At 45.2% G+C, this 25,949-nt stretch overlaps 2 protein-coding genes across 9 annotated transcripts in view; one reads left to right on the top strand and one right to left on the bottom strand.

Annotated features, from left to right (window-relative positions):
- The window catches only part of PPP1R9A (protein phosphatase 1 regulatory subunit 9A), a 146,278-nt gene extending 139,628 nt beyond the window's left edge, over positions 1-6,650 (top strand). For all 6 annotated transcript variants that reach the window (XM_040592828.1, XM_040592832.1, XM_040592831.1 and 3 more), the window contains one exon: positions 873-6,650. In XM_040592828.1, coding sequence (XP_040448762.1) covers positions 873-1,085 — 213 coding nt within the window. In that variant the 3' untranslated portion in view covers positions 1,086-6,650. The remainder of the gene's footprint in view (positions 1-872) is intronic.
- Positions 6,631-25,651, bottom strand: LOC121087609 (serum paraoxonase/arylesterase 2). Of its 3 annotated transcripts, none has more exons than XM_040592835.1 (10): positions 25,527-25,651; positions 21,457-21,527; positions 16,845-16,900; positions 15,743-15,908; positions 14,497-14,623; positions 13,497-13,697; positions 13,042-13,123; positions 12,392-12,520; positions 11,282-11,450; positions 6,631-6,887 (listed from the first exon to the last, which is right to left on the bottom strand). In XM_040592835.1, the coding sequence occupies exons 1-9, from the start codon at positions 25,598-25,600 to the stop codon at positions 11,292-11,294; spliced, it is 1,065 nt and encodes a 354-aa protein (XP_040448769.1). In that variant the 5' UTR covers positions 25,601-25,651; the 3' UTR covers positions 6,631-6,887; positions 11,282-11,291. The 3 variants fall into 3 exon arrangements, with proteins under 3 accessions (XP_040448769.1, XP_040448770.1, XP_040448768.1); XM_040592836.1 differs by lacking the exon at positions 6,631-6,887 and adding an exon at positions 7,116-7,326; XM_040592834.1 differs by lacking the exon at positions 6,631-6,887 and having other exon boundaries at positions 8,049-11,450.
- Positions 25,652-25,949: the final 298 nt, after the last annotated feature.

The raw sequence follows: 25,949 nt of genomic DNA, 5'->3' as shown, positions 1-25,949 counted from the left end.
TGTATCGAGTGGTGATAGGCTAGAATAATAAACACAGAGTATAAAGCTACAGCAACACTGTAAGAAATTCCCATATGCACTTGGATTCAGAAGCTTCAGAAATAGAGAGCATTTGATTTGTGAAGACTCTGGGTATATGTAATATACCCATATTTGCATGTCTAAATCATATAGCAGCATGTATAAGTGGTATTTGCTTGCACATATTTCGCATCCAGCTCTGTTTTGCGAAAGGATGATTCAGAGGGTATATTAAATAAACATACATCAGAAGTAGCAACTGAAAAATGAATTAATGGGATACTGAAGGCATAAGCTCATGCCAGTCGTATTATGTTAGAACTAAATAGTTTAGATGTATAAAGTATTCATTGTTTCTTGTGTGAAAATATGAGCTTACTTTTGTCAAAAATAATTACAGGAAGGAGCTGTGGGAAGCTCAGCAGATCTGCAAGTCCAAGTTTGGTGTTTCCTCTCTGAATTTTTTTGCTGACATTTCACTAACTAGGGGTTTTAGAAGAGAGTAAGTGAACTTTTCACCAAGGCATAGCAATGGGAAGTCTTGTTCTATGTAGACTTAGATGACTTCAGGCAAATAGTTTAATCTTTATTTGCCTCATTTGATCAATGATGTCAACAGTGGTAGTGGCAATGAAATCTAATTCTTCAATATTCTAGAAGTGGAAGGCATGGAAGGTAGCACAGAAGTGTATTAATTACATGTTAGTAGTGTAACTGAGTCTGTCTCAAGTTTGTTTAGTCGTTATAGTCTTCTACCTAAGAAGAATTATTACTAGAATATGAAAAAATTTGTGATAGATCAAACTGTATGAAATTCTTTTTCTTTTAAAATGTTGTTATCTCTACCTCAGGCTCTTGGTATGACATCTTCCCAGGACAGAGCAATCATTAAAAAAAAGCTAAAGGAAATGAAAGCATCCTTGGAGAAAGCTCGCAAAGCTCAAGAGAAAATGGAAAAGCAAAGGGAAAAGCTTCGGAGGAAGGAACAAGAGCAACTGCAGAGGAAATCAAAGAAAACAGAGAAGTCTTCATCAGATGCAACAGAGGGCACTAATGAGCAGTGATAAGCAGAAGTGCTGCTGTGTGAGGAAAGTGGAGGCACTTCAAGGGAAGAGAAACTCATACCCACTCTGGTGCCCCTTCAGCTCAGCTTTCTTCTATTCGTTACGCAAGAGTGTGTACAGAGAAATGGGGCTATACATAGAATGACTAGGGGAATTTATATTGTGTAGTTTTATTTTCCCTCATACCCAATTCACGCTCGTTGCTGTTGCCATGTGAAACAACCCAGCCCCTTGGTTTGTTTTGTTGTTGTTGACAGCTAACAGATTTCATATTTTTGTGGCGGTGTTTCCTTTCAAACTACTCTTCTCTATTGAGCTCTGTATGTTTGGTCACTTCAGTAACCAGCATGATGTTGAGGAGCATGGTCCACTGCTTCACCTCTTCTGAACAGGATGGCCAGTCAAAACGATTGGTGAATGTTTCTTCAGCTGGGTCAAAGGAGTTGTGCTCTGTCTGATAAGGAGTTGACAACTTTCTAACTGGAAGTTCAGCTTGTTTATGGTGTTTGGATACTCAGTTCCATCACTGGAGTAAGTTTCATCTTGCATCAGTACCTTGAAGCGATACTGCTCTGGAAACACAACTGTTCAGTGACTTCTTAGTATACACTGGAGATAAAGACAGGAGAGTCGATATTCCCCCTGGTTAAAAGACAGGAGGTGAAACTCTTTCTGTTAACTGTACAATAGTTAATCCAGGAAGGAGGCAAAGCCTTAAATGATTATGTGGGTTTACACAGAAATCTGAGGATAACATTTATCCTTTAGATATCTGAGCAAGGATGAATTTCTAACTAGAGCACAGCGTATATATCTGTATAAATTTCATTGTGCTCCCAGTGTGTAGGCAACTTTCTTATAGCACACTCTGCTTTCTTTTTCATGTGTTTTGAACAGGAAACTGGGCTTATTTTGTTTGGGTTTGTTGTTTGTTGTTGTTTTTTTTTTCCCCAGGAAAAACACAACTTTTTCAGATTCATTCTCCCATAAGCATTGGGAGAATAAGCTTTGTGCCGTGCTGTTATGAAGCTATTGTTGGAAAAGATTATCAAACTTGAGTCTGCTGAAGAGTTTCAGTTTTTACAGAAGTGCACTTTAAGAGAGGAAGACGAGGGATTCTGGTTAAAATTTAATTCAGTACATTGCTGTTAAGATCAATGCTGCCATGGAGGTGACAGTTACTAAGTCCAAAGCTGCCATATAGTAACTGTTTTGATTGATGTGTTTAAAGAATATCCCCACATAAACCTGAATTTTTGGGCGTAGGCTGTAGAATGTTTTGATGGCTTAGCAGTGGTCACATTACATCCTTCAGAGATTTGTTTTCTTGGTACATGAGGCCATCAGTGAAGGCTGCTGTGTAGTTTTGACTATGAAGAAAGCAGTGTATAGCTCACACTGCATGGTGTTACTGCCTTTTAAGAGTAATATTAAAATATTCAGTATTTCTTCAAAAGAATGGACAGACAACAAGTGAATATCCACAATGGGAAGCTAGAGGTATTTGCTTACTGCTTTATAGTAAAAGCTAACTACACAGCAGCATTTATATTTGAAAAACATCACTTCCTTTGTGTGCATCCTGGAAGTTGCAGTCTTCATCTAGTCATGTCAACCCATAAATTGTTTAAGATGTTGATGCGAAGTTAGAATCTTGAACTTGAAAATTTGCCAGCCTAAAAAATGCAAGTATTGAATTCTTTTGAAGAAAATGCTTGGTTTCATTTGTCTCGGCTTCTCTTCTGCTCTGTACTTTTATGGCATTCAGATTTGTGTCTGTAAAGTTCTCTGAAGCTCAGATTTGAAACAGTTGGGGTGCAATGTTTATAGTTAAATTTCTTTTGATCCTAATAATTTCTTTGACATGTAAAGTGGTCCTGTAAACTGAGAGAGCCTAGGTCATGCAAAATTAATACACAACAGATCTACTTAGCATTAGCTTTCTTTTTCTTTCTAAATCCAATTTCCACAAGGTTTTGATGTATAATTTATTAAAATCTAAAAATGAAATTGCCATGAACGATACATCCTGGTATTTCTAAAGGTTTGTGATATTTTTCTTGAGGTAGACCACTGGCAAAAAAACCCCACCTGCGAACAAGTATTCCACATTGCAGTGAATCTTCCTGTGCTTTTTGTAGGAGAAAAGTTATACAAATGTTTAACAGCCTCGTAAAACTAGCATTCTGTTATTTTAGGAGGTTATCCATTTATATTTGAGTAAGAGAAGTTATCTGGAAGAAACTGGAAATTTAATATTTTAAATACAATGTTGATAAATGCATTTTGTGATCATTTTCTTTTTAAATAATGTTTACATTGTAGTAATGTTTAAATGGTTGTATACAGTAATCTAAGGTGGTGTCCCTGTTTTATGTTGTTTTCTTAGAAACCTGAGCAGACTGCTTGGCATTATACACAGAGTTTTCATTCTTGCTGCTTAGAACAGTGCCTAGTTAATCTCTTTGTAAATCAGATTCTTATTCTGCAGAACAACTAATTCAGCTTGAGTCCTTTAAGTACTCAGAGGGGGTTTATTGCTTTGTGGTAATATTGTTTTGTTATTCTCAGACTTTAAAAAAAAAAAACAAAAAAAAACCAAACCAAAACTTACCTTAAAAAACCCTAGTAGCTTAAATTTACAATAAAACCATAAAATGCATTTTTGATCAACACATAAAAAGTAGGCAAACCAAGCAGTGTCAAGAGTTTTGCTCTTCCTTCTGTGATAAAAGAGATTCTTGTGGATCCTTTTATTAAATATGATAACTCATTGTTGGGACATGCAGAAATGACACTGGATAATAGATGTGAAGCAGTTTGAAACTTTTGGTTTTGTTGTACAGGACCTTTAAAGTTGTGTTGCAATTTTTTCCCTGTTGTATTCTGTAATAACACCGAAGGTAAGAGATAATCTCATCTTTGTATCTCAGTGTATGCAAATACTTTTGCGTTTTTTCAACAACTTAAATTTTTTTGCATATTGTGCCATGAGCAGTCTGCTGCAGGGATACCGCAGGAATCGAGCTGTTACTAGAATTACTGAGCAGCTTTCCTCTGAAGCTTGCCAGTCCTCAGCTTTCCTTCTGAATGTTATTCAGAAGTGCTTGACACTGAGCATCAGGGTTCCTTGTACTTCATTGCTTCCATCAAAGCCTCCGGTCCTCCTGAGCTGCTCCACCTTCACCTCCTGACTCACGTGCTGGTGATTAAGAGGTGGGCAATGTTGTGTGATTTTTTGAGAAGGAATTGTGTTCTGCTTTCGAGTCAGAGAAAGAAATGCCACTCTTGTAAGTAGTGCAGAATCCAGTTCTACAGTAGGAAGGAAGAGGATCATCGTGTAGCTAGGTACAGCCAAGAAGTACCATTCCAGGTACCAACACAACACTGAAAATCAAAAGGAAAGGTTTGTGCAGATCCAGCTGTAGTTCTTTGCAGCATCTGCGCTGTAATCTGTACTGTTTCTCAGTGCTGAAATTTAGGGGAAGTTGTCAAGAACTGTGTTCTTCTGTTGATTTCTTAGCTGTGTGTTTACGGAGAGAAAATACTGTCAAGGCGAAAGAAAACCTGATCTTGCTCTTTTTAGGTGTGGCCACATCCCCCGCACCATCATCAGACTAAGTGATAGAGGGGCTGGACCCTTTTAATCCCTCATTCCGTGTTCTCCCTCACTTGAAAACCTCAGGAAACCTATGTCGTGGTCCAAAACACTGAAAAAACCAGATCCTTAATAGCAGCACATGTTTGATTAAGTTGTAAGTCTTTAACAGTCCAAATGGGCAGAGTGCACAGAGCAGTTTTGATGATTTTGGTTTAGTTTTGTTAAATGATTGAATGTGATGAAATCAGTCTTTCTAGAAATGTTTCAAGTGATTTGTGGCTTGATTCCCTCTTTAAATAACTATGTATGGCTTTGTGTGTGTACATACGTATGTACATACACAGATAGTCATACAGATTCACGCAGCACTAGTAGCAGTTAGCACGTAGGTAGCGGGTGCTGCAGGGTTGTAGGCACACATGGGGTAGGCAGAGGACCCAGGGCTGTCTGCAAGCTCAGAGGAGCTGCCCCTTGGTCTCGCCAGCAAGCGTGCGTACCCCTGTCTTTGCTGGTAGCTTTACTCATGCTTTTCTTGTGGGGTTTTACGTATTCTGCAGATCAGATTTTTAAAGTTTTGTTAAAACCACATACAGAATGGTCCTCTGCAGATCCTTCTGCCTTTTGTCCTCAGGTGGTTTTTTGGGGGGTGGGAGACTGGCAGGATTGATTTGTTGGAGTGTTGGTACTCTAGGAAGGGGACCCTTCTTATTATTTTTAACCCTAACTTTGATTTCTATGGGAGCGCTTTTAGCAGCTCGTTTTTGAGCAGGGTGACTGACGAGTGACATCCAAGGGGACGTACCCACTCAGCACAGTGGAGCGTGGGCCACCTGCAGGTGGCATGGTCCCTTTTGTTAGCCTCTCGTTTGGATTTTACTGTACTTTTTCCACCTGTGAAACTGGTTTTTAAAGCTGTGACACCTTAGTCATGACATTGAGCCCTCCAATCCCTCATTATATAATGAGCTTTCTGTTACTAACCGGGGTTACTAAGCGGTACTTTTGCTGTCGGCATTAAGTAATGATGTAAAAAATGCGTGTCTTAGCGGGAGTTTTGGCAGTGGTGCCTTGAGCTGCATGTTCCTTTGGGAAGTTTGGACTGTGTTAGGAACGAGCCGCAGGGTTTGTGGAACCTGGCACCAGAGTGGGGCAGGTTTTTTCCTCCAGAGCAGGGAGAGGGGAGGAGGAATCACAGCTCCCGAGGTCAGGTCCTCCCCGGGAGCCTGAGCCGCCTGTCGGGCTTTCTGTGAGAGCTTTGTCACCGACACCGCTGGGAGCAGGAGTGTCTGGAGGGAAGGGGGACCCCAGGGCACCAGACATAAGGAACAGCCAGCCCGTTTGGAAGTGGGGAGTGCACAGTGAACCTCTTCTGACTGTTTGCTCTCCCATACACATTTGCTGTCTGAAAAACGTATTTTCCAGTCACGCTGCAACGGTAGCTCACTGGTCACTGACAAGTGTTAGATATTGCTAGAAGACCAGGCAGCTAAAAGACTAAAATGCACTGTGGTCACTGTAAAAATTGGCTTCTTACAGTGTTTCTTTTTATATGGTTGAAGAGGTGGTTGCGCTTCAGATTTTTTCCTTTTTCTTTTCTTTTTTTAAAGAGGTCAAATGTATATGAAGTGCATGTTATCCTGAACTTTTTGTTTGTACATCTTGGTGTCTGATCATCTGCATGAAAGACACAGTAGTGCCATGTCTGAGCTTGTTCTCTTGTGCTTGGTTGGTATGAATTTCTCTAGATTGTTGAGTTTTCCCCAAAATAACTTTGGTTAATATTTAGTTATTGGGAGACATCAAAACAAAACATCATGGTGGCCCTTTGTTTTCTTACAGTTTAAATACAAAAAACAAAGCCTTGTGGTTTAAAGTTAATTTGTTAGTGTAAATAAATTTCTTGCCAATGAGTATTATTGTTGTTAGACAACGAATGCAATAAAATGAGAAATCCTGAATCTTTATTAGAATTTGTATCGAGTCCTCACTTTCCTGTTCATTTCTTGGTCGTTCCAGAAGGAATGAATGGGGAGCACGACTGGAGAGCTGCTGCTGCATGGGTCGGACTGGGGGCCGGGGGGACATGGACCTTGCCCTGCTTGTTCTTTCTTCCTTCTGCTCAGTGCCAAAGATTATTTTAATCCCAGCTCTTGGCTAAATTGGCACGATTCACAGGCCTCTGAGTGGATCTCATTTACAATCTGTAATTATGTAAAAAGAAGTATATATAAAAAAAACAGTAAGGAAGGATAACGGCCATTTCACATGTGGATGAAACGTAGCGTGCGGTCTTTTACTGCAGGTCAGTGTAAAAGTAGGCTGCCTTCACACTGATGCTGGCCGGTGTTTGCCCGTGTAAAAGACCTGGCTGAAGTGTCAGGTAGTTATAATGGGCTTTTTATACATTCAGAGTAGAGCAGTTCTTCTGCTGAACGTGTTTAGTATGTCTTTATTTGTTTGATTTTAGTAAAGCATTAAATTAGGGAAGAGCAGAGGGCACAAACTGTCCAATTTGTGTAGTCGTTTCAGGGGATTTACATCTGGCAGAATCTAGGCCAAATACTCTGCACTTAAGCTAACTCAGTCTGTGTTCCCAGTGGCTGAATCATCTTTCTTACTTTCTGCTAATATCTCCACCACCTGCAAGAAGATAAAAGAATTCTCAATCCATAAAATGATCTTAATTAAAATAGGTATATTAAGAAGCTGTAAATACACAACTGACATGTAAAAAACCGTCTGCTCAGCAGCTTCTTAAGCCTGGAGCCATCCATACGTATGTCCTTGTTTGTGCAAGTTGTCTCAAGATACCTGCAGTTTGGTTTATGAAACGCTCAGAACTGCTCCAGACGCTACAGCTTGTAAAAGATGATGGGTTATGCCCCCCTCAGGTTGCAAGCCCGGATTTTCCCTGTGCAGGTTACCTCGTAATCGGGAGGCCAGGCTCGAGATGCAGCTTCCTCCGCGGCTGTTTCTGCCACTGAGGCTGCCAGCGAGTTTTATCAGGCGGTGATGCCATGTACCCCAGCCTTGCTTTTGCTGCAAAACATGCGCTTGCTGTCTCTGTCCTGCCCAGCGCCACTTTAATGCACGCTGGTCCAGCTTCAGTTCTCGCCTCCGCGCTGCGAGGCTGGGACGCCCCGAGAGGAGGTTGGCAACAGGCTTCGATCCTCCTTGCCCCAGGTTAAAATTCAAAATGTTACTGTTAGTAATAGCAGGTACTAAGTCCTACCCACGACCTCTCTCCAGCGCTTTAGGAAAAGCTAAGGCCTATCACCTGCATGCGCTTCTGTCTGAGGGCAGACCACCGGGAAAGCCTTCAGTACAGGAATAGTTTTTTAAAAAAGGGGAAAAACGCCAGACACGAGAAAATACATTCTTTATTTTCTGAAAGGCCAAAACCAGCAAAAACATGGAAGGTTGACAAGTTCCAACAACATGTAGATTTGCTCATTTGAAGATGTTCTAAGCTACTGGAAAAAATGAAATTAATGTCTTGATGGGTTACTTCTACCACTGCGGGGGGAAATGCTGGCTGTTACGCTTCTAGAACCAGTGGGTAAATCGGGACCAGCAGCGTGACTGGTCGGTGTTTCAGCTGTGTTGCTGCCACTGCAGCAAAATGCTGTAACTCTTCAGAAGATGACACTTGAGAACAAATAGTGGCACAAGCCTAAATTAATTATTTTTAAATGCTACTGCAGGATGTTGATGGCTAATCACAAACAGGTTAATAGCCCAAACTCTCCTTATTGTGAGAACTTCCTTCAGAGCATATTGTTTTCTGCTGGGGCTCTGGGAACAATGTCTGTTCCTAAAGGCTGGAAGTGGGTTACAGTAGGAGAGCATGCCACTTCCCAGGGAAGCTGAAAATGCCCCGCAGGGAGCGAAGTTGCTGAGGGAGCTGTGGCGAAGCCAGAGTCACTGTAAATTATGTTCTCCAGTGCTTGGTGCAGTCAGCTGATGCCACAGGCAAGTCCAGCAAAGGGACGAGACAAAAGCTGCCCTGGTTCAGGGCTGGCTCTGCTCTGTGGAAGGGCTGTCCGCACGCTGTGGTCAGCAGAAGACTTCAAACCATCATCCGAACAGATGAGTCCCTGTCACCAACGCCTGCATAAACTGACGGTAAATCCTGGGCAGTGCTCAGGTCCCCAGATCCACTGTGGGTATTTTGGGGAGGAGCTAGGAACACGGTTTGTGCACAGACCCGCTAATGTAAGGCCAAGGCCGTGCGTGCCCAAGAGGTGAGGTCAGTTAGCTCCATGGTTAACCCTAAAGCTCAGGTCTCCCTCTCTAGCCATCGCTAGACCCCGGCAGCATGTGCTAGCTGTACACAAAACATCACAGATACCAGCAACAGCTATGGCTACATGGGGTGAAAGAATTCTCTGGCACGGCAGCAGTGGGAAGCTGCCAGCATCGGCAGGGCGCAGCGACGGAGCCAACATGTCGCTAGCTCAGTTCTTAAACCTCCCGCAACTTCCTGCACCCAGGGATGTGCCTTACACCGCAGCATCTATGCCAGCAAGTGGTGGCAGCACAGGGGCTCGGAGTGGAGCAGACGCTCTCCGGGAACAGGAGGTGATGTGACAAGACCCACAGCCCACGGCAGCTGTGCAGAGGAAGGGGGATGGCGCCGTCCCTCCCGTACAGCAACACAGCCCCAGCCATGAGCCCTGGCACCACCTCCTTGCTCCGGTTAGAGCTGTTCCTTTCCCTCAGAGAAGGAGCAGTAACTCCTTTATACCAGTGGATGAAAGCTATTAGGCTTGTCTGTGTCAGAAAGGCCAGGCACAGTAGCCAAGAGGTCAGCACACACATTTGCTGCTCAGGACCACTGCTCGCCCAAGCCGTGCCTCGTCTCAGCCAGGGCAGCAAAACCCAAAGACAAACAAAGGTTTGCACAGTGTTCAGGTGGCTGCGGCGTGGGCTGTCTGCCCTATCTTGTAGGCAGAAGCGCTCCTGTGTTTTCAAAGTACTGGACTTGCCATGTACTCTCCAGACTAGAGGGAGCCGTGGCTGGTGGTGAAGCAGGCTGCAGGAGGGAACAGCAAAGCCAGAAGAGCTTTAGCACCCAGAGAACGGCTCTGTCTCCTCCCGCGCTCGGCCCTCACAAGCAGCCTGCCTTTTTTCTCCACACAACGGTGGAAGAACAGCGAGGAAATGCTACCACATCAGCTGAAGGCTGCAGAGGGGTGGTGGCCCTGGGCAGGTCTGCCAGGTGACGCCATTTGGAGGGGCAGCCAACTTGCTGAGATGTGCCAGAGCAGGCAGACACAGGGCACAACGGCAACCCCAGCAGGGGAGCCGCCACTGCTAACATGGAGCCTTCAGCTGGATGTCAGCATCAATCACAAAACCAGAGCGGTGATCAGAGGTGGAAACTCAGAGGGCAAAAAGAACAGCAGGAGCTGCTCTGTGGGTAAGGACATCTATACTAATGAAAGAAGAGCTCACTCCACAGGCCAGGAACCAAGTGGTGGCTCAAAGAGGGGCTTCAACCACGCTGGCACCTTGCTGTGCACACTGGAAAGCACAAAACTGATTTCTAGCTTCAGAGGAAACTCCGTTCAGTTTCTTGCAAGTGATTGCTTACTAACACCATTCTAAAACCACCAACTGATGGAAACCTGGATAGGTCTTCCCACAGCGCACGTTATGGCCAACCGCCGCTGGGTAACGTGAAGTCGGTGCCTGCTGCACAGGAGCACAGCAGGAATCGGTTCCACACGGGCTGGGAGCTAAACACAGAACATGCTGATCAACGCTCAGGGGTAGTCACGGTGGCAAAGCGCCCAGAAATCCTCCCTTTGCTGTGACACAACAGTAACTGCTAATGCACTTTTCACTGAAGGTGCTCAGGAGCCATTTCCCACTCTTTAAGAAAAAAAAGCCTTTTTTAAACTCCCTTTGGAAGACTCAGTAAGAAACCACTCCAAAGTGATGCCCTCCTCTTTTCTCAGTAGGATTAAAAGAAATTTATGAAACTGAAGTAACGTTAGGAAATGGCTTAAAGGAGGAAAAGGGAAGAAATGACACTGAAATAACATTTCTTCTCCTTCCAGTTATTTCAGAAGCATGAGGGAAAGCCAACAGGAAGGTTTGGAAGAAGAACCCTCAGCACAGTCCCTGGGAAAGCCGAGGGGTCAGTGACAAGAAAGCACACCACACTGGTAGTTAGTGATTCTCATTTACAAAATCAGTTTTCTCCAGGGAAATTTAAAAAAAAAAAAAAAACAAAACAAAAAAAAACCACACACCCAAACCAAAAACAAAACCAAAACCACCACCAACCAGAAATCCAGTCACAACAGATAACAACATCTGACAGTTTAGTCACTTCTAATCTGAATTTGAACTTCAAGGTTACCCTTTGTTACTGACATGGGATCCTCCCCGTTACACAAATAAACTAATTTCTCACCTTTTATTTCCTTTTACTATTGCATAGAACTCTGAGTGTGGAGAGGAAGGCTAAAATACATTTCCGTGACTCTAGTTAACTTTTATTGGAACAGTCCTGTTGTTAGCGAATCTGGCAGAAACTAAGTGAGTTCCCAAAGCATTTAATCCTTTCCACTGCAGCCGATCTTACCCGCAATGAGCTACAGCTCACAGTAGAGCGCTCTGTGGAAGACTGTGCCGATGAGCAGTTTTCCCTCGTAGACAGATGCCACCGAGCTTCCCTGCAGCACGGAGCCGTTGTCTGTGTAGACACGCGTCACTGTAGGCTCCTCCGAGAGGATGTTCTGGACGCGCAGGACCTGCCGGAGGAGGGGGATACATCTGCTGAAACGCCGTGGGCGAAAATCCTCCAGAGATGGAGGGAACATCAGTATGTTAACTTAAGTTAGGTTGATCAGCTGCTGATAACTGCAACCAAGTGATCCTGTGATAGGGCCACAAATTCTGCTTCAGTGACGCATAGTCCATGAAGACTCATGATTTTTTTTTAAGTGGTTGTGCAACAGAGGCTCCACCTCAGTAAGGCAGGCGGTCATCCCCAGCACTAGGAATGTGCCGTTTTTTCCAGCCTAAGAGTTACTTAATATCTTCTTATTTTCATGCTTTTTTTCAGACAAAGTGCCAAGTACCATAAATCTACTGCTATTGAACATGATCATTTTGAAAAGTGACTTACAGGGAGCTTCAGACAAGAGCAAAAAATCAAACAGACATCCACCAGCCCCCGCACTCAAGCTGCTGGCACGCTGGTGCCAGTACCTCATTGATTTCAGAAGGAAAAAAGAATTACAGTGTCACCTACTGATGAACCACACTTGCACAGATAAATGACTCCAGTGCGAACGTTTCTGGTTGGGCTTTGCACTCAGTCAATTATTTTTTGTTTGGCAAAGAGGTGCTGGCTGGGTAATTAACGCAGTTCATCAAAATCTGATTGTGCGGCCACAGCTGCACAGAAAGCAGCCTGATGAGTCCAGCATGACTGAGCTACTGGGTGGAAATTGTTCTGTTGCCTCCTAAGGATCTGAATAGGTGTTTGTTAGCGAGCATACGCTGTTCGGGCTTTCCACTTGAGAGCAGAAGCTAGAAGCTGCAAGTCAGCTCGGTCTTTGCTTTCGTAAAGGCTGGCCGGGCATTTCTCTTACGTAATGCAGAGTTAAGTTATACCAGGGGAATCTGAACAGAGCAACTTTCTGGCACAGACATAGCCAAGAGACCAGTGACATCTCCCAAAAGGCACCTCAGAGGCAGGCAGATTTTCAGGATCACTGTAGAACAGCTTCATCCCATTGGGATGACATCCTATCCAGATGTCACCAGTGTGAGGGTCAATAGACAAGTTATCGACCAGAGTGTCCAACTGCAGCGTCTATTCAACACAGAGGAAAAACAAGAAAGAGAGGAATTAAAGCTATCAGAAGTCCTGGAAGCAAAATGTAACATAAACAACAGACTTGTGCAAAGACTCTCATCTCACGTAACTTAGACTGATTTTTTAAGAAGTATTTTCTCCACCAGTGCTATTTTTCTTCTTGCGCAGTATGCTTCACCCCTCCTCCATGCCAGGAGATACCTGCTTGCTGCTCCAAGCTTCCCCCATTGGCTCTCTCACACCCACGCCTGCGCTGATTGCTGCAGTGCTCTGTGGTCTAACGCACACCGACCAAGGAAGACTTCCACTGCAGCTCTACCGCACGCCCAAGGATCCCTCTCTGGTTGCTGGCGAGACGGTACAAGACCTGAAGCTCGGTAACAGGGTGCACAGCACCTCTGCCAACCCATCCAGACCAGAACTTCCCACACGATCAGGCTCAAGTCTCAAGCGTTCATGGGGACTAACCTGTCCAAAATTCACATATGACTCTTCTTTATGGAACAGCAGCACCTTACCTTCACATGGGTTAAATTCCAATTAGCATGTTTTTCCATAACATGGACATTATGATCAAATGCATCTGCAACATAGATGTACCTTCAAAAGAAAGCACCTCTTAGCAATCTGTATGGGTAAGCAGACAGACTTTAAGACTGTGGAGCGCTCCCCACTTGCAGAACTCCTGCCCCATTAACCCTTGCAAGCAATATACGCAAATTTCTGTATCAGTTGGTTAAAATGCAGCAAACTTTGATCTTACTGCATATAAAGTACCACGCACAGCAGCGAACACTGCCACTAGTTAAAGACCAAGACCAAGACTTCAGTTCTACAAACACTCTGCATACAAACCGCCTTGCTTTGTATGAACCAGTTTAGACACTTGACCACAGAGGTACCACGTGTACAAAACAGCATTTCAGGATTCTTTTGTGAGAAAAAACAAAATCTAAGGCAAGGAGAAACTTACCTTCTGTCGGGTGAAATGTTAATTCCATTGGCTGAATAAAACCCAGCTGCTACTTCTTTAACTTCTTTTGGACTGTAGTAAACAACATTTGACCAATTTAAACCCAAGAACATCTCTAAGAACATCAAGATGAAGTCACAAAAGTAGTGGTCATTGGTAGCATAGAAGCTGTCTGGTCCCATAGCTACTACATCATTCACACTAGGGGGAAAAAAAAAAAAAAAAGAAAAAAAAAAAGAGGGAGAAAAGTAAATAAAAGAATGAAATGAGAGGTATGAAGGAGTATTGTAGGAGTGTCCAGAATCCAGCCAGGATAGAGTCATCCCATAGACATAAAGGGGTTGCAATTACAGGTGGTACTTCAGATAGACACCAAGTTATTTAGATCCCTTTTAATTCTATTTTCTTTTACATGAGCAAGGACTGTGCAGTGCTGAGATCTGAACAGGACTGTAGGGCACCAGCTAGAGATCTGGCTACCTGTCCATAACTCCATGCAAATTCTTCTCTCTTTTGGTTACATGCAAGTGGAAACCAGAAATCAGGTGGGAGTTGTGACAACTTTATCTATCAGGCTCTGTTTATCTTACAGTCATTTTGCAGTAGGACAGACCATGAAAATTTTGTATGCAACAAAAAAACCTTAGAAAGCTAAAACTGTGTTTATTTTTACAGTGTAGCAAATTCAGAACAGAATATCTGAAGATTCAGATCTGCAATGACCCGAGAGTGGATTACATGAGAGAAGGAGAAATAGATGCCGAACTAATTCACTGGCATCAATCACAGTGGCGCTTAAGACTGATTCAGTGGTACAACTATTAAAAAATCTCATTTACAGAAGAGATTTGAGAAACACAGTTTTTGATGACACAGATAATAAGTAATCAATGAGAGAAACAGGAAAGCTGGTTAATACCCTAAAACTAAAAACATCCAACTTTGGATTTTACCAAAGCAGCCTCTTCTGCTGGGGGAAGACAGTATTTGGCTCCAATACCTTGTCAGAAGGTCATGTCGAATGGTTTTCAGATGTACAAGAGAATTGTCATCTTCTACGAATTTAAATAATTCTACTGTGCTCTTCTGATGGGGATGGTTCACAACAAAGAGGTACACGTTGTCATCTTAAAAAAAGAAACGGAAACAGCTGAATGTGGCTGAGCACCCCCAGCTCTGACGCAGCCTCTAGTACAGCGCAAACATTGGCTTTGGTGCATTTGTCTCATGGCTTTTCAGGGGCAGAACAGCAAGTACCAGAGTAACACAGGGTGCCACTGCAACTGGATCCAGCCCTCCAGCTACTCTTCTCCCAGGCTTGCTCTACAGGGCACTGCTGTGTAAATACAGTTTTGCTATTTCTACCAAGGAAGAAAGAAATCACATCTTCATCCTTGTGCCCAAGCCACTGGGTTTTGCAATTCGACACACTATAGTGACTGGTTGCAGGAAACAGCCACCGTCAGCTGGGAAGAGCCAGTTTGGGCTCTGGTTTCTTTGCTGCATACTCTGAGAGAGCTGAAGGGGCATCCTTCTCTTGTACTCTGTGTAAGGTTGCAGCCCTTCTGCTCAGCCCTCCTGGTGAGACCCTAAATCAGCCACCACCAATTTTTCCAACACCTTCCCTTAAAGGGTGATTGCATGGGAAGGCAGGTCAAGCTGTAGCAATGTTCTCTTTTAATATTTGCAGACTTCCAATTGCCTCGATAACATCCACAGTGAAAGGACAGGGAAAAAGAGAGAAAGGAGAGCACAAAGGTTATTTTATTAGTAGTCAGAGCCTGCCATAGAACATGTCTTGGAGAGGAGAACATGGCTTGGCCACAGAGTACCTAAGATTCTGGTAATTTACAGAGTTCTAAAAATTTACTTTGTAGCCACAAAAGGCTCCATTCTGATCACTACTAGTTGGTGAAGCATGTGTCTCTTCAAAAGCCTTGCCCCCAGCGTGGGACAGAGGTAAATTGTGAAATAAACTTTGTGTAGTTTTCAACTCCTCAAACTTTTCCCATGTTCTCTTTTCTTCCGATGTATTGGACATCTTTCTGTCTCAGATAGCCTGAGATTTCGTTTGCTTTAGCAGCTGACATTTAGAGAAGAGCCCAGTGAAGGCAGAAAGCCCAAAAACCTTTTTCCCTCCTGGCCACTGCAGGCTATTGGGGGTGCAATGCAAGGCTGCAAAGGGATCTCTGTTTCTGCTCTTTACGCTGAGATTTGCCACCACCTCAAATTAAAGATTTCTTTACCTTTGTCTACGTAGGTGCTGATTCCATGAGGGTTAAACGATGCCAGATCAAACCCTCGGCTGATTCTCAGTTCCACTGCTCTGGGATTGTCTTCATTCAAATCCATCAAAAATATTTCACCTGGCTTGTCTGGTGCAGGGCTCTTTATTCCCGGATATTTCAAGCCCTGTAAAATCAAAACTTAAGAAAATCATTCTTGGATAACAAAAATAAAGTGAAGCAGCACCTGGCTGAAAAGGCTGGAGCCTTGTTCAGGCTGGCAAGGAGACATCAGGATGTCCCTCTGCCTTAGCCTACTGTGGCACGATGGAGGCTGAGGGGCTGGCTCTGCTCCCTCTGGCCAGCCCTGAGTCCCAGCGCAGAGGGAGCAAGCTGCGTGGGGCACGAGGAGCCATGCCCAAGGCAGCAGCCATCACCCGGCTGGGTGCTCCCGCTGTGTCAAACCACTCTGCAAACAGATACGCTGTGGGGACGAACTGGATGTACGGCACCACCGACTGCGTCCAATGTGGTAAAGCCACGGGGAACAGCAGCACTGCAACAGCTTACAATTTCTGGCATGAATTTTGTAATGTTATCATTCCCTATGTGTCCATGTGTGTCCCTGGAGCATGAGATGAAAACATCAGGTTTTGTTTTAGAAATTAATCGCTAGCCATCCTGATTGCAAAGAAAAGCTTGAAAATGTATGTCCTAAAGGTTAAAAAACCAGGAACAACAGAATCACCAAACAAAATTACTTTTTTTTAATAGTAGTGAATTAACACACTTTAACAAGGGAGAGGTTTGACATTTCAACTCTTCAAGGAAGCAGCATGAAAGAAATTCCAGGTTACGTGAGCAGCTAAGCCAGTGCAATAGAATACCTGTGTCAGTGCCACCACCACCACTTCTGTGTCAAGAAGTGCACTTGCGCAAGCAGAAGGAAACACTGGCTAAGCTGACGCAGGCCTGGGCTGCTCCTGCGGAGCCAGCCAGCCTTGTAGAAAAAAAAAAAAAAAAAAAAAAAAAAAAAGTCCATCCTGCAATTTTGCAATTTTCACCTATGGCTTCTGTAGGAAGCAGGCAAGCCCCTGCACAGGGAGGGAGTGTGGGCACTTACGGAGCTGATGAAAGCAAGTCCATTGGGAAGTATGTCAATGTCTTCTGAACCAGTTTCTGCAAGACAGAGATAAACAGAGTTTTTCAGACAACATTAAACATTTCCCATCAAAAAAACTTCTTTTTAGTACAATTCCAGCTCTCGTGACTGTCCCTTTCTGATAGGACTGCACAAGCAATGAAGTTCATGTTGCATTAAAAGTAGTAGCAGAAGGCAGCAGTATGCCAGGTTAGGGAATAGCACTGGGGTTCACCTCTTTTGGGGGACTTAAGGGTGTCCCCACAGTGGCTGGACAATCTCCCACCCAGCTCCGTGTGCCCCAGGGTGTCACAACATGAATCATCCATTTTGACAATAGTGTTCTGCAGCAATTAGCACAGATGCCAAGATTCTCAGGGCAGGACTGTATCCATCATTCAGCCCACACACTTCCATAAGGCAGCTCTGGGAATTGTGCACACTCACTCTCCTGGCCGAGCTGGGGCACTTCACTAAGATGGATTGCCAAATATTTACCTAAAGCTCTCAAGTGATAGAGAACCTGCTACATCTTTAAAAGCCAAGGGCTTTAATAGCTAGCCCGCACTTCTAACTGTGGGTAATCATTTCCAATATTGGCAGTTACTGTAGTATTTTTCCCTGCTAGGAAAATAAAATAAATAAAAGCCATTTAGTAAGAGCACTAGAGCAATTTTAGGCTTTGATCAAGCACTCTCCATAGACCTTTTAGTCCAATGCTGAAGCATATCTGCCATCCCACATTTTCACTGCTCGCCTGTGAAGCCTCCCCTCTTTTCTCCCAATCACCAGCACAAACAGCATGCCCCACAAGCCACTTTCCAGGTGATGGCTGGATTAAACCCACCTGGGAGCGTTTGCTTCAAGGAGGAAATTGTTCTGCCAGTTTTCTTTAACAGAGCCATCAACATAAAGGTTTTCCACTCAGCTTATCCCATCTCTCCACACCCCCTCCTTCCTGGCCATGGACCACTCACATCCCTTATGTGGGTCACACCATCCCTGGCACCTCCTCCTGAGCTAAGTTTATTGTTTGCTTTTAAGTAACTCCCAGCAAATTTATCCCAGCCCTAGTTTCACCTGGCTGTAATTTATCCTGGGGCTGCCCAACAGCCCTTCTGGGGAGCAACCAGATCCCCAGATTACTCACCCAGGCGAGCTCCTTCCCAGCTCAGCCCTGGGGAAACATGGTGGCAATTCTCCTGGAGGGACAGGGGACAAGAATAGTGCCAGCTTTCCTTCAGCCTCAGCAAGCCCCTGCTCCACACCATTACACTAACGAGCAGAGCATCCCTGCTTTCTGGAAAGCAAAAGATCTGAAGATGCATTTGCGGGGGAGCCAGCACATTATCTCACCTCCTGGGTTTTGGTTCTTTATTTCAGCCGGGCTCAAGCAGGAGGCAGACATCTGCACTGATGTGCTCAGAGACATTTAGAGCCTGTGTGAAATTTTTGATTTTTTTTTTTTTTTCAGCTCAGGTTTAAACATCAAGCTCCTTTTCTTTGCCCCAGCTCTTGGTCTCTCCAGGTTTGGATTCATTTAAAAGACAGGGTTAGCGGCAATTCCCCACTTCCCAGGATTGCTGCAAAGATAACGAAGGCATGCTGAGCAGCTCAATGACCATAGTGATGTGAGCCGGATAGGCAGCTTTTACTGACAGAGCACACTGATGAGTGAATAAACAGAGATACAATAATTTATCACTACTGAAACAGTGAGGCTGCCAAGTAGAAAGATGAGCAGGCTAATTGGGAGCAGATCATTAAAAAGCACAAGTTTCTGGTGGAAGGCATGTGATGACACCCCTGCACCCAACTAATTCGAAAGAAACTGCCCAGCGAAGCACATTTTGGCCACTTCTCAGCCAGGTCCTGGTATGTGTAAAGAGAGCGAGTGCCATCAAAAGAGCAGCAAAATGCCGATTCAGCACAATCCTGCTGAGCCAGCACTGCCGAGGCAGCGAGCGGGGATGGAAGCACACCGCTGGCTGCAGGGAAGCTCCCAGGCTCTGTTTTGGGAGGGCTCTGGGCTGCTGTCGCAGGCACTGTATGGGACAGGAGAGCTAGGGGCTGATTTATTAGGTATCAGTTGCCTGCACTGCATTGCTTAATTGTATCACCAAGCCCATAGGATCATGTGAAGATTTTATTGGTTCTTTATTTTATCTTAGTATGATGTGTTCCCCAGGTGCATCTAACAAAAACCCCACCTGGATTTCATGTCCAAACCCAAGTGACTATTTCGCCTATATCCCACGAATTGTTCCAAGATGCAAGTATTTCCAGCAATCTCTTTAATAGCTCCTTGAACTTTAGGAATTAGTACAGGACATGTGGTTAGTTTATTATAAACCACTAACATGATTAGACAGTAATAAAATTCAGAAGATACTCTTTATTCTACAACTATAGTCTTTCCTACACATTTGTGAATGAGGTTTAGGACAAGCTGCCATTTTTTACGGGTTTGTTCAATATTTACATCCATCCCTACACTGCACAATATTCAAAAAGAAGAATAGATCAAAGTCTTAAAAAAAGAGACACACAGAAGGGATGAAATCGTGCAGAAAGAAAAGGGTCTACTAGAGAGTTTTTCCATTTACTCTGGGTTTGTTTCCATTACTATGGATGCATCTCTTTTAACATAATTACAATAGACTGTACCAGATGCCTGTTCTTCTACATACAGGATGGATTGTTTAAGATTATTTTGTTCAGAGCTGATCATTACCTACGTCCCACTTACAAGTTCAGAAGAACTGTTTCAAACATTAAAATAAAGAGAGATTGTTTATTCAACTTTATCATCGAATTTTAAAGGAAAAAGGCCCAGGAGGCCGAGATGTCCATGTAGAAAGATATCCTTGTACAAAGTCACCCACAGGAACAACCTTACAGATCGGAGTACAGCAAGACCCCTGGTCTGAATAGTGCTACCTAGGCAGCACCTAGGTGTTAGGCCTCCTTAGACTCCCTGAATAATATAACCCCCTCCAGTCATAGTAAATCAGTTTTGGAAGACATTTGCGTGAACATGCCAACTTTTAAGTTTGCACAAAGCCTTTGTTATTTCTCTTTCTGCCACATTGGACCTGCTGAATTAATTTTTGGCATTTTAATTTTTCTAAGGCCGGCAGACAGAGTGAAGGCAAGGCAACGTGCAGAGCTCCATGTGAAGGGACAGTGTTACGGGAGCACAGCGAGAAGCAGCAACGAAGCTCTGTAAATTGATCCACTGCCACCTCTGAGCAGAGCCAGGTTCTCAGAATTCACTTAATCTCCATGTAAATGTCAGGCACCAAAATGAGATATTGTTTGGAAATTAAACACAACTGTATTTGCGATTTCCAGCTTTCCTTCTTTCCTCAACAGAGCAGCCGTGTTGCAAAGAGTCTTTAAAGATTGCAGTGGTGATATGCTTAAAAGAATGACTCAAAAATTATTTTTATATTCATTACCATCAAACCTGAATTATTCAGAGTCTTGCATGAGTAAATTACACCTCAATCTAGAAGACCTGGAAAGTTTTTTCAAGTGCAATTTCTTCTGCACACAACCTCAGGCAAAGGAACTCTGCACATGCTCATTCATGGCAGTAATTTGACTTTACGAAGATGTTTGGTGGCTGACACAAGGAAGAAGCAAGATTTATGAAATTAACACAGTGACCCAGCAAGCTCAAAGGCAAGGCTCTTAAAGCTCATCCAGTGACTTTTTGCACGTGCAAAATCCAGACAAATTTCAACAGAATTCAAGACATTTCTGAAAATACTAAAGAGGAGAAAAGCCTCAGGCACTAAGATTGTATTAAGTTTAAAAATCTGGGTGGAGGGAGACACAAAAAAAGTGATCAATTTTTAAAGTATCCATTTTATGCTCTGATTATCCTAAAGGGATAGAAAAAACAAAGCAGAAACATTCCTGTGTGCTAAACACATGACCCGAAGGACAAAGTCAACATTTTAGCCACTCTGTTAAACCCCTTTGCAAACCAGACTAAGGTGACAAACACGAACCCTTGCCCTTCGCCCCTGTGCAACCACACAGCCAAATTGCACAACCGCACCGAGCTCCTGCCGGCTGCGTGCATCGTGCAGCACCAGCCCGCTCCTAAATCGCCGCCAAATGAGGTGCTAAGGCAGGTGATCCTGGCTGGCATTTAGCAGCTGCTCCTTTGCCACATGCCTGTGGCCTCCTCTGAAAGCTTCCACCCTTGCAGCAAGTCCTGTCTTCAAGATGTCACCAGCTGACAGCCACCTGTAGGCGCCTGCCTGAAAAGCCAACACGCCCTCATTTAAAAGCCAAATAATTTCCTAAGTGGCTTAGCAAAGGAGAAGTGCTTGCAAGGCACTCACTTGCAAGAAAAGGAACAGAAACTTTTAATACTGAAGGCAAAAAGTGTTACAGCAAACTAGCTAGTTTTTCAGGAGAATTTTCTTCCTGCAGTTTCTCCCTACCTCAAAGTCCAAGCACCAAGCGAAAGCCAAATTAGCACTTTGTTTTCAGGATCAGTCTTGAGAGTTGGCTTTAAGAAGCAGTTACAAAATAAGGCTGGACAAAAGCAAAGCACTCAGTTATTGTGAGCACGTACCGATCCCTTTAATGAGCCGGCAGTTAGGGAGGGTTACCGGGGCTACTTCCCGCGAAGCATTGAGCCTGTTCCTGCAAGAGGAAAGAGCAGGGTTAACACCACACAGGTAACATTCCTAGCGTCGCTTTAACTAAGTTTTATTTTCTGCCATATTGCAGCAACAAATCGTCCATAAACCAGTGAATAAGCAAAACCCAGAACTGACAACAGCAATTGCTCTAAATCACTGCGATGGTTACACGTGTCCAGGGATTAAGTGATTCTCCTAAACTGAATAATTTCAGGAACATTACTTTGCTCCTGAGCTTCAGGAACAAGTGTCCACGACCCACCACAGCTCAAATGATGGACTAACAGACATGCTTTCTTCATGTTTCAGCCACCTAAATACAGTAGCACCCCACAGTTAGGACCAGCATTTCAGTGAGGAGAGGGCAACGTTCTACCCCAGCCCACTGGCTATGTCTGGTGACCAAGCCACCAGACGCAGCAATAGCCTTGTTGCAAGGCAGGCTACCCATTTCCTATCAGGTAGGACTTGGTAGTACCATTTTCAGCAGTTACCCCCTCCCTTTCTCTTCCCTCTGGTACCCACCAGAGCATTATCCTTCAGCAGCGCTTATTTTATTCCTTAGTGCCCGCCACACTGGATCTCTGGTTCGTGTTTTACTGGACAAGCAGGCACAGACAGGTAACCACCCACGCATAAGTTCCATCTCCTGCATTCCAAGTTGTCTACAAATCCGTATGAAGGGCACCTCACTACCAGAACTGCTGTGTTTGACCATGCTGGTCTGCAGTGCCATAGAAAATATGTTGTGTTTCTATGCCAAAATGTCAAGCTAGCATACTAGAATATGTCTTCCTTTTTTTTTTTTCCCCCAAAAGAAAGTATTTAACTAACGTTTCTCCTTTGCATGCCTATCATACACAAGCGTTGAGGCTGTACGTCCTCCAGCCACAGAAAATCCTGAATGTAAAGATTCCATACCAAAACCTAGTCCTGTTTATGTTATAGTTTTAGGCATAAACATAAACTAAACAGCAGTATCAGTCTGTGATATGGGAAATATGCGATACAGCTGAGCACCATGCGGTATGTCAGTCCTGCATTTTTTCAACTACTTAATTATGAATTGTAAATTGCTTGAATGCTGTATCATTGACACAGGTTGTTAACATAACTCCAGAAAATAAGAAGAAAAAGGGTGAAAAGGGCAGAGGACAGCAAGGGAAAGGAACCAAGTTAAACTCTCCCAAGCCCTCTCCCCCAGCTCAGGAGTCCTGACAGAACTGCACTGGCTCTCAGCCCACAAGCAGCACCCGAGGGCTGCCAGGTCCCCTCTCACCCCCCCCACCCCCAGCATCCCGGCACAGCCAAACCCACCAGACCCCGAGGGTGGCTTGGGGCGATCATGCCCCAGATTTGCACTGCTGCCTCCTTAGGGTTTTTCCCTTTCCTATTTGCATCAGCTTTTCCTGGGCAGACTGCAAGCCACCCAGCACCAACGGCACTGCAGGAACTCAGCCAGCAGCCAATGAGGGATGATAATATCCCGACAGCATTCCCAGGGAAACACTTCATGGGCTGGAATGAGAGTAATTCAAAAGGACACTGGTCACAAGCCTGCAGCACATACAGAGGCTTTTCCAAAATGTGTCAGTTTATCTAGCTCAGACAGCCTTAGCTAGTAAGCCAGATGGCCTAGATAACTAACTGGCCATACTAAAAACACAGCAGACATGAAAACTGTGCAGGATGCAACTTCAAAAAAAGCAGGAATTGTGCTAGTTGGTGCAACCCCAGTGCATGACAATTTTTTTGGCACTTTTTCCTACCCAGTTCCTTTTTGCAGTTTCAGCCCTCCACCCACTATCCCACTTTGGGGACACAAACCACAGGTGTTCCCTTTCCTTCAGCAGTGACCTGCTGCATACTCAAAGGCATCTCTCTCTCCTTCAGTTTTCCTCTTCTCTGGACTAATCAGTCCCAGATCTTTGGGGTTCTTTTTCCCAACAGAACTGAAAATCACCTCTTATTTTTGGTTTTGCTCACAATTCTTTTCAAACTGTCAGCATTTTTCTGGAAGCACGCTGCTGTTTTGAACAGAGTATAAAAGCTGAGTGCCGCATCAGTACAGAGTGTTAAGGAAATGATAACATTGTACGTGTATATATAAATACATATATATGAACAACAGTATCATATGCATATTGTTCTGAGGAAAACTGTAACATGGTATAATTCACATTCGAGTTTTACAAATTAGCTCAGAACTTTCTTCAGAGAAGAACTGACAATGTGAGTTGGTAACACACAACTTCTTCACCTGTTTTCTGCTGCACAAGTCCTACTCAGGTCCGTCTGGTACCTATCAACAGTGTAATAGATGCATAAACCAACCTGATTAAAGAAGAATTAAGTTTTTAATAATTCTTCAAGCCTTAGCTTTTAAGCATTTCATGGATTCTTGTGTCGTACTATCTAGACACAATACACCAAACTCAGAAGGAACAGCAGTCTCTTTGCTGGACTCCTGCCTTCTTGGGGGGGAACGGATAACGGAAGGGCCTGGGAAGGGTTAACACTACCCACAGTTTCTCCTCTCAAGGCTGTGTTAAATTATTTCAGAGTACTTTGTTATCCAGCATTGTGTGTTTACAAACTCTGCAACTGTCTTCAGACCTCCATTACACTGCAGTTTGTTGAAAACAGCACACAGGAAAAACCCACCGAAAGCCACAGAGGCAGGGGAAGCCTGTTGCTGTTGGGAGATTTTGCTTTATCAGATTCCCATTATTGCATTTGTTCATTCCATTTGGAGGGGACATGGGGTCCCCTGTGACTCACAGCAGTTTGAAATGACTCACCCCACTAAAGCCCAGGAGCATTTCCCAGCTCCACCATCCCAACCTGTGCAACTCCAGGGCAGGAGGATCCTGTAACCACTATGGTTATCACTAATGCTTGCGGCGGATTCAGTGCAAGACGCCAACACACCTATGTGGCATAGGCTGGGTCTAGGAAGTCTTCCTCCTGTAATTAGCTACCCAAAGATCCATTAGTTGGATGTCATTGTTTTGGAGTCAGGGATTGGGAGTCTGTGTGGGCATGAGCAAAATCATAATGAAGCTGCTTTGCAACGCTGATTGACCATTGCTTTTCTGGCCTGAAACAATCAGTTAGACGTTTAGTAGTTTTCAAGGAGAGAAGGTACTGTAACACCAGTGTTCACATTCACACCTCACGGTATGAGGTATATGATACGGAGCATGCTATGGCTGGGAGTTTTCGCTCACAGCAAGTGAGATCCCAACTTATGATCACAGAAGTCCATACTCCTTCAGAGGAAACCTCATGTACACGAGGGCTGTTGCTACCTGGAGGTCAGCTTCAGCAGAAAATAACTTGAGTTTCTGGCAACCTGATTTGCACTTGCTGTTTGGCCCATCTGCAGGAGATGAGGTAACTTCGCAGATGCTGGTTTTGCCACATCCCTGTTAAGTGCAGCCTCTGCAAAAACAGAAGTACCAGCCGCCCCTCGCCAAAGGGCACCCTCTTCTCCTGGCCTCTTTGACCCCAGCATCTTCCTGAGGAGTATTTCACACCCCCCTTACTGCAAAGGGCATTGCCGCTGGACCAACGCTCCTGGAGTTAGTTTACGGCTGGCGGAGCGTGCGGAGGGCACGGCAGAGCAATCCAGCGCCCGCTCTTTCCCGGGGGAAACCGGTTCCCTCGGTAGTGGTGATGATAGGGATGATGGTGATGCTGATGATTAGCCCTTCCCCGCCGGCCGCCACCGTGCTCGTGCGGGGGCAGCTCTTCGCCGCAGTCCGGCCCCAGACAAGGAGCTGAAGCGCCCCGCGCCCGGAGCCCGGCGGGGGCACCCACCACCCCCCTGTCCGGCTCGGCCCCGCCGCCGCCCCCCTCCCCCAGCAGGGTGGGCTCAGCCCCGGCCGCGGCCGCGGTACCCCTCCCGCTCGGCCTCCCCGCACCCCCGGCTGCCCGCACCCCTGTTATCCCCCGGGGCGCCCCCTCCCCGCACGGCCCGCGGTGCCGGGCGCCTCACCGAAAGGCCAGCAGCCGCTCCGCCGCCAGGGCTGCCGCTATCCCCACGAGAGCCACCGCCAGCAGCTTCCCCATCGCCGCTCCCCGCGCTGCCCGCTCCCGGCTCCCGGCTCCGCCGCGGCCCGCCCCGCCGCGCCGCCCCGACCCGCCCCCGGGCCCCGCACGGCGCACACGGCCGGCGGCACGGCCCCCGCCCCCGAGCGGAGCCGCCCGCGCCGACGGCGGCAGCGCGTTACCCGGGCAGGCACGGCCCCGCCGCCGAGCTGCGCGCCCGGGCTCCGGGGGCTGGAGCAGGCAGCGGCGGTGCCGCGCCGCAGGCTGCGCGGTGCAGCACCGTGGCAAAGGCCAGCGGACCGAGTTCCAGATTCTGTCATTAAAAAAACCAAAATCAAGTTATCTAAAACCGCGTGTGTTGTTAGACAAA

This window comes from Falco naumanni, chromosome 4, assembly GCF_017639655.2.
Source record: "Falco naumanni isolate bFalNau1 chromosome 4, bFalNau1.pat, whole genome shotgun sequence".
NCBI classification, from domain to species: Eukaryota; Metazoa; Chordata; class Aves; order Falconiformes; family Falconidae; genus Falco; species Falco naumanni.
This window is presented reverse-complemented; position numbering and strand designations above follow the sequence as displayed.

Excerpts from the sequence above, each read along its gene's own strand:
- LOC121087609 (XM_040592835.1), bottom strand. The coding sequence starts at position 25,600 with ATGGGGAAGCTGCTGGCGGTGGCTCTCGTGGGGATAGCGGCAGCCCTG. Across the intron at positions 14,624-15,742 it reads CAGCACCTACGTAGACAAAG|ATGACAACGTGTACCTCTTT; the intron begins GTAAAGAAATCT and ends TCTTTTTTTAAG. Across the intron at positions 13,698-14,496 it reads CGACATGACCTTCTGACAAG|TGTGAATGATGTAGTAGCTA; the intron begins GTATTGGAGCCA and ends TTTTCCCCCTAG.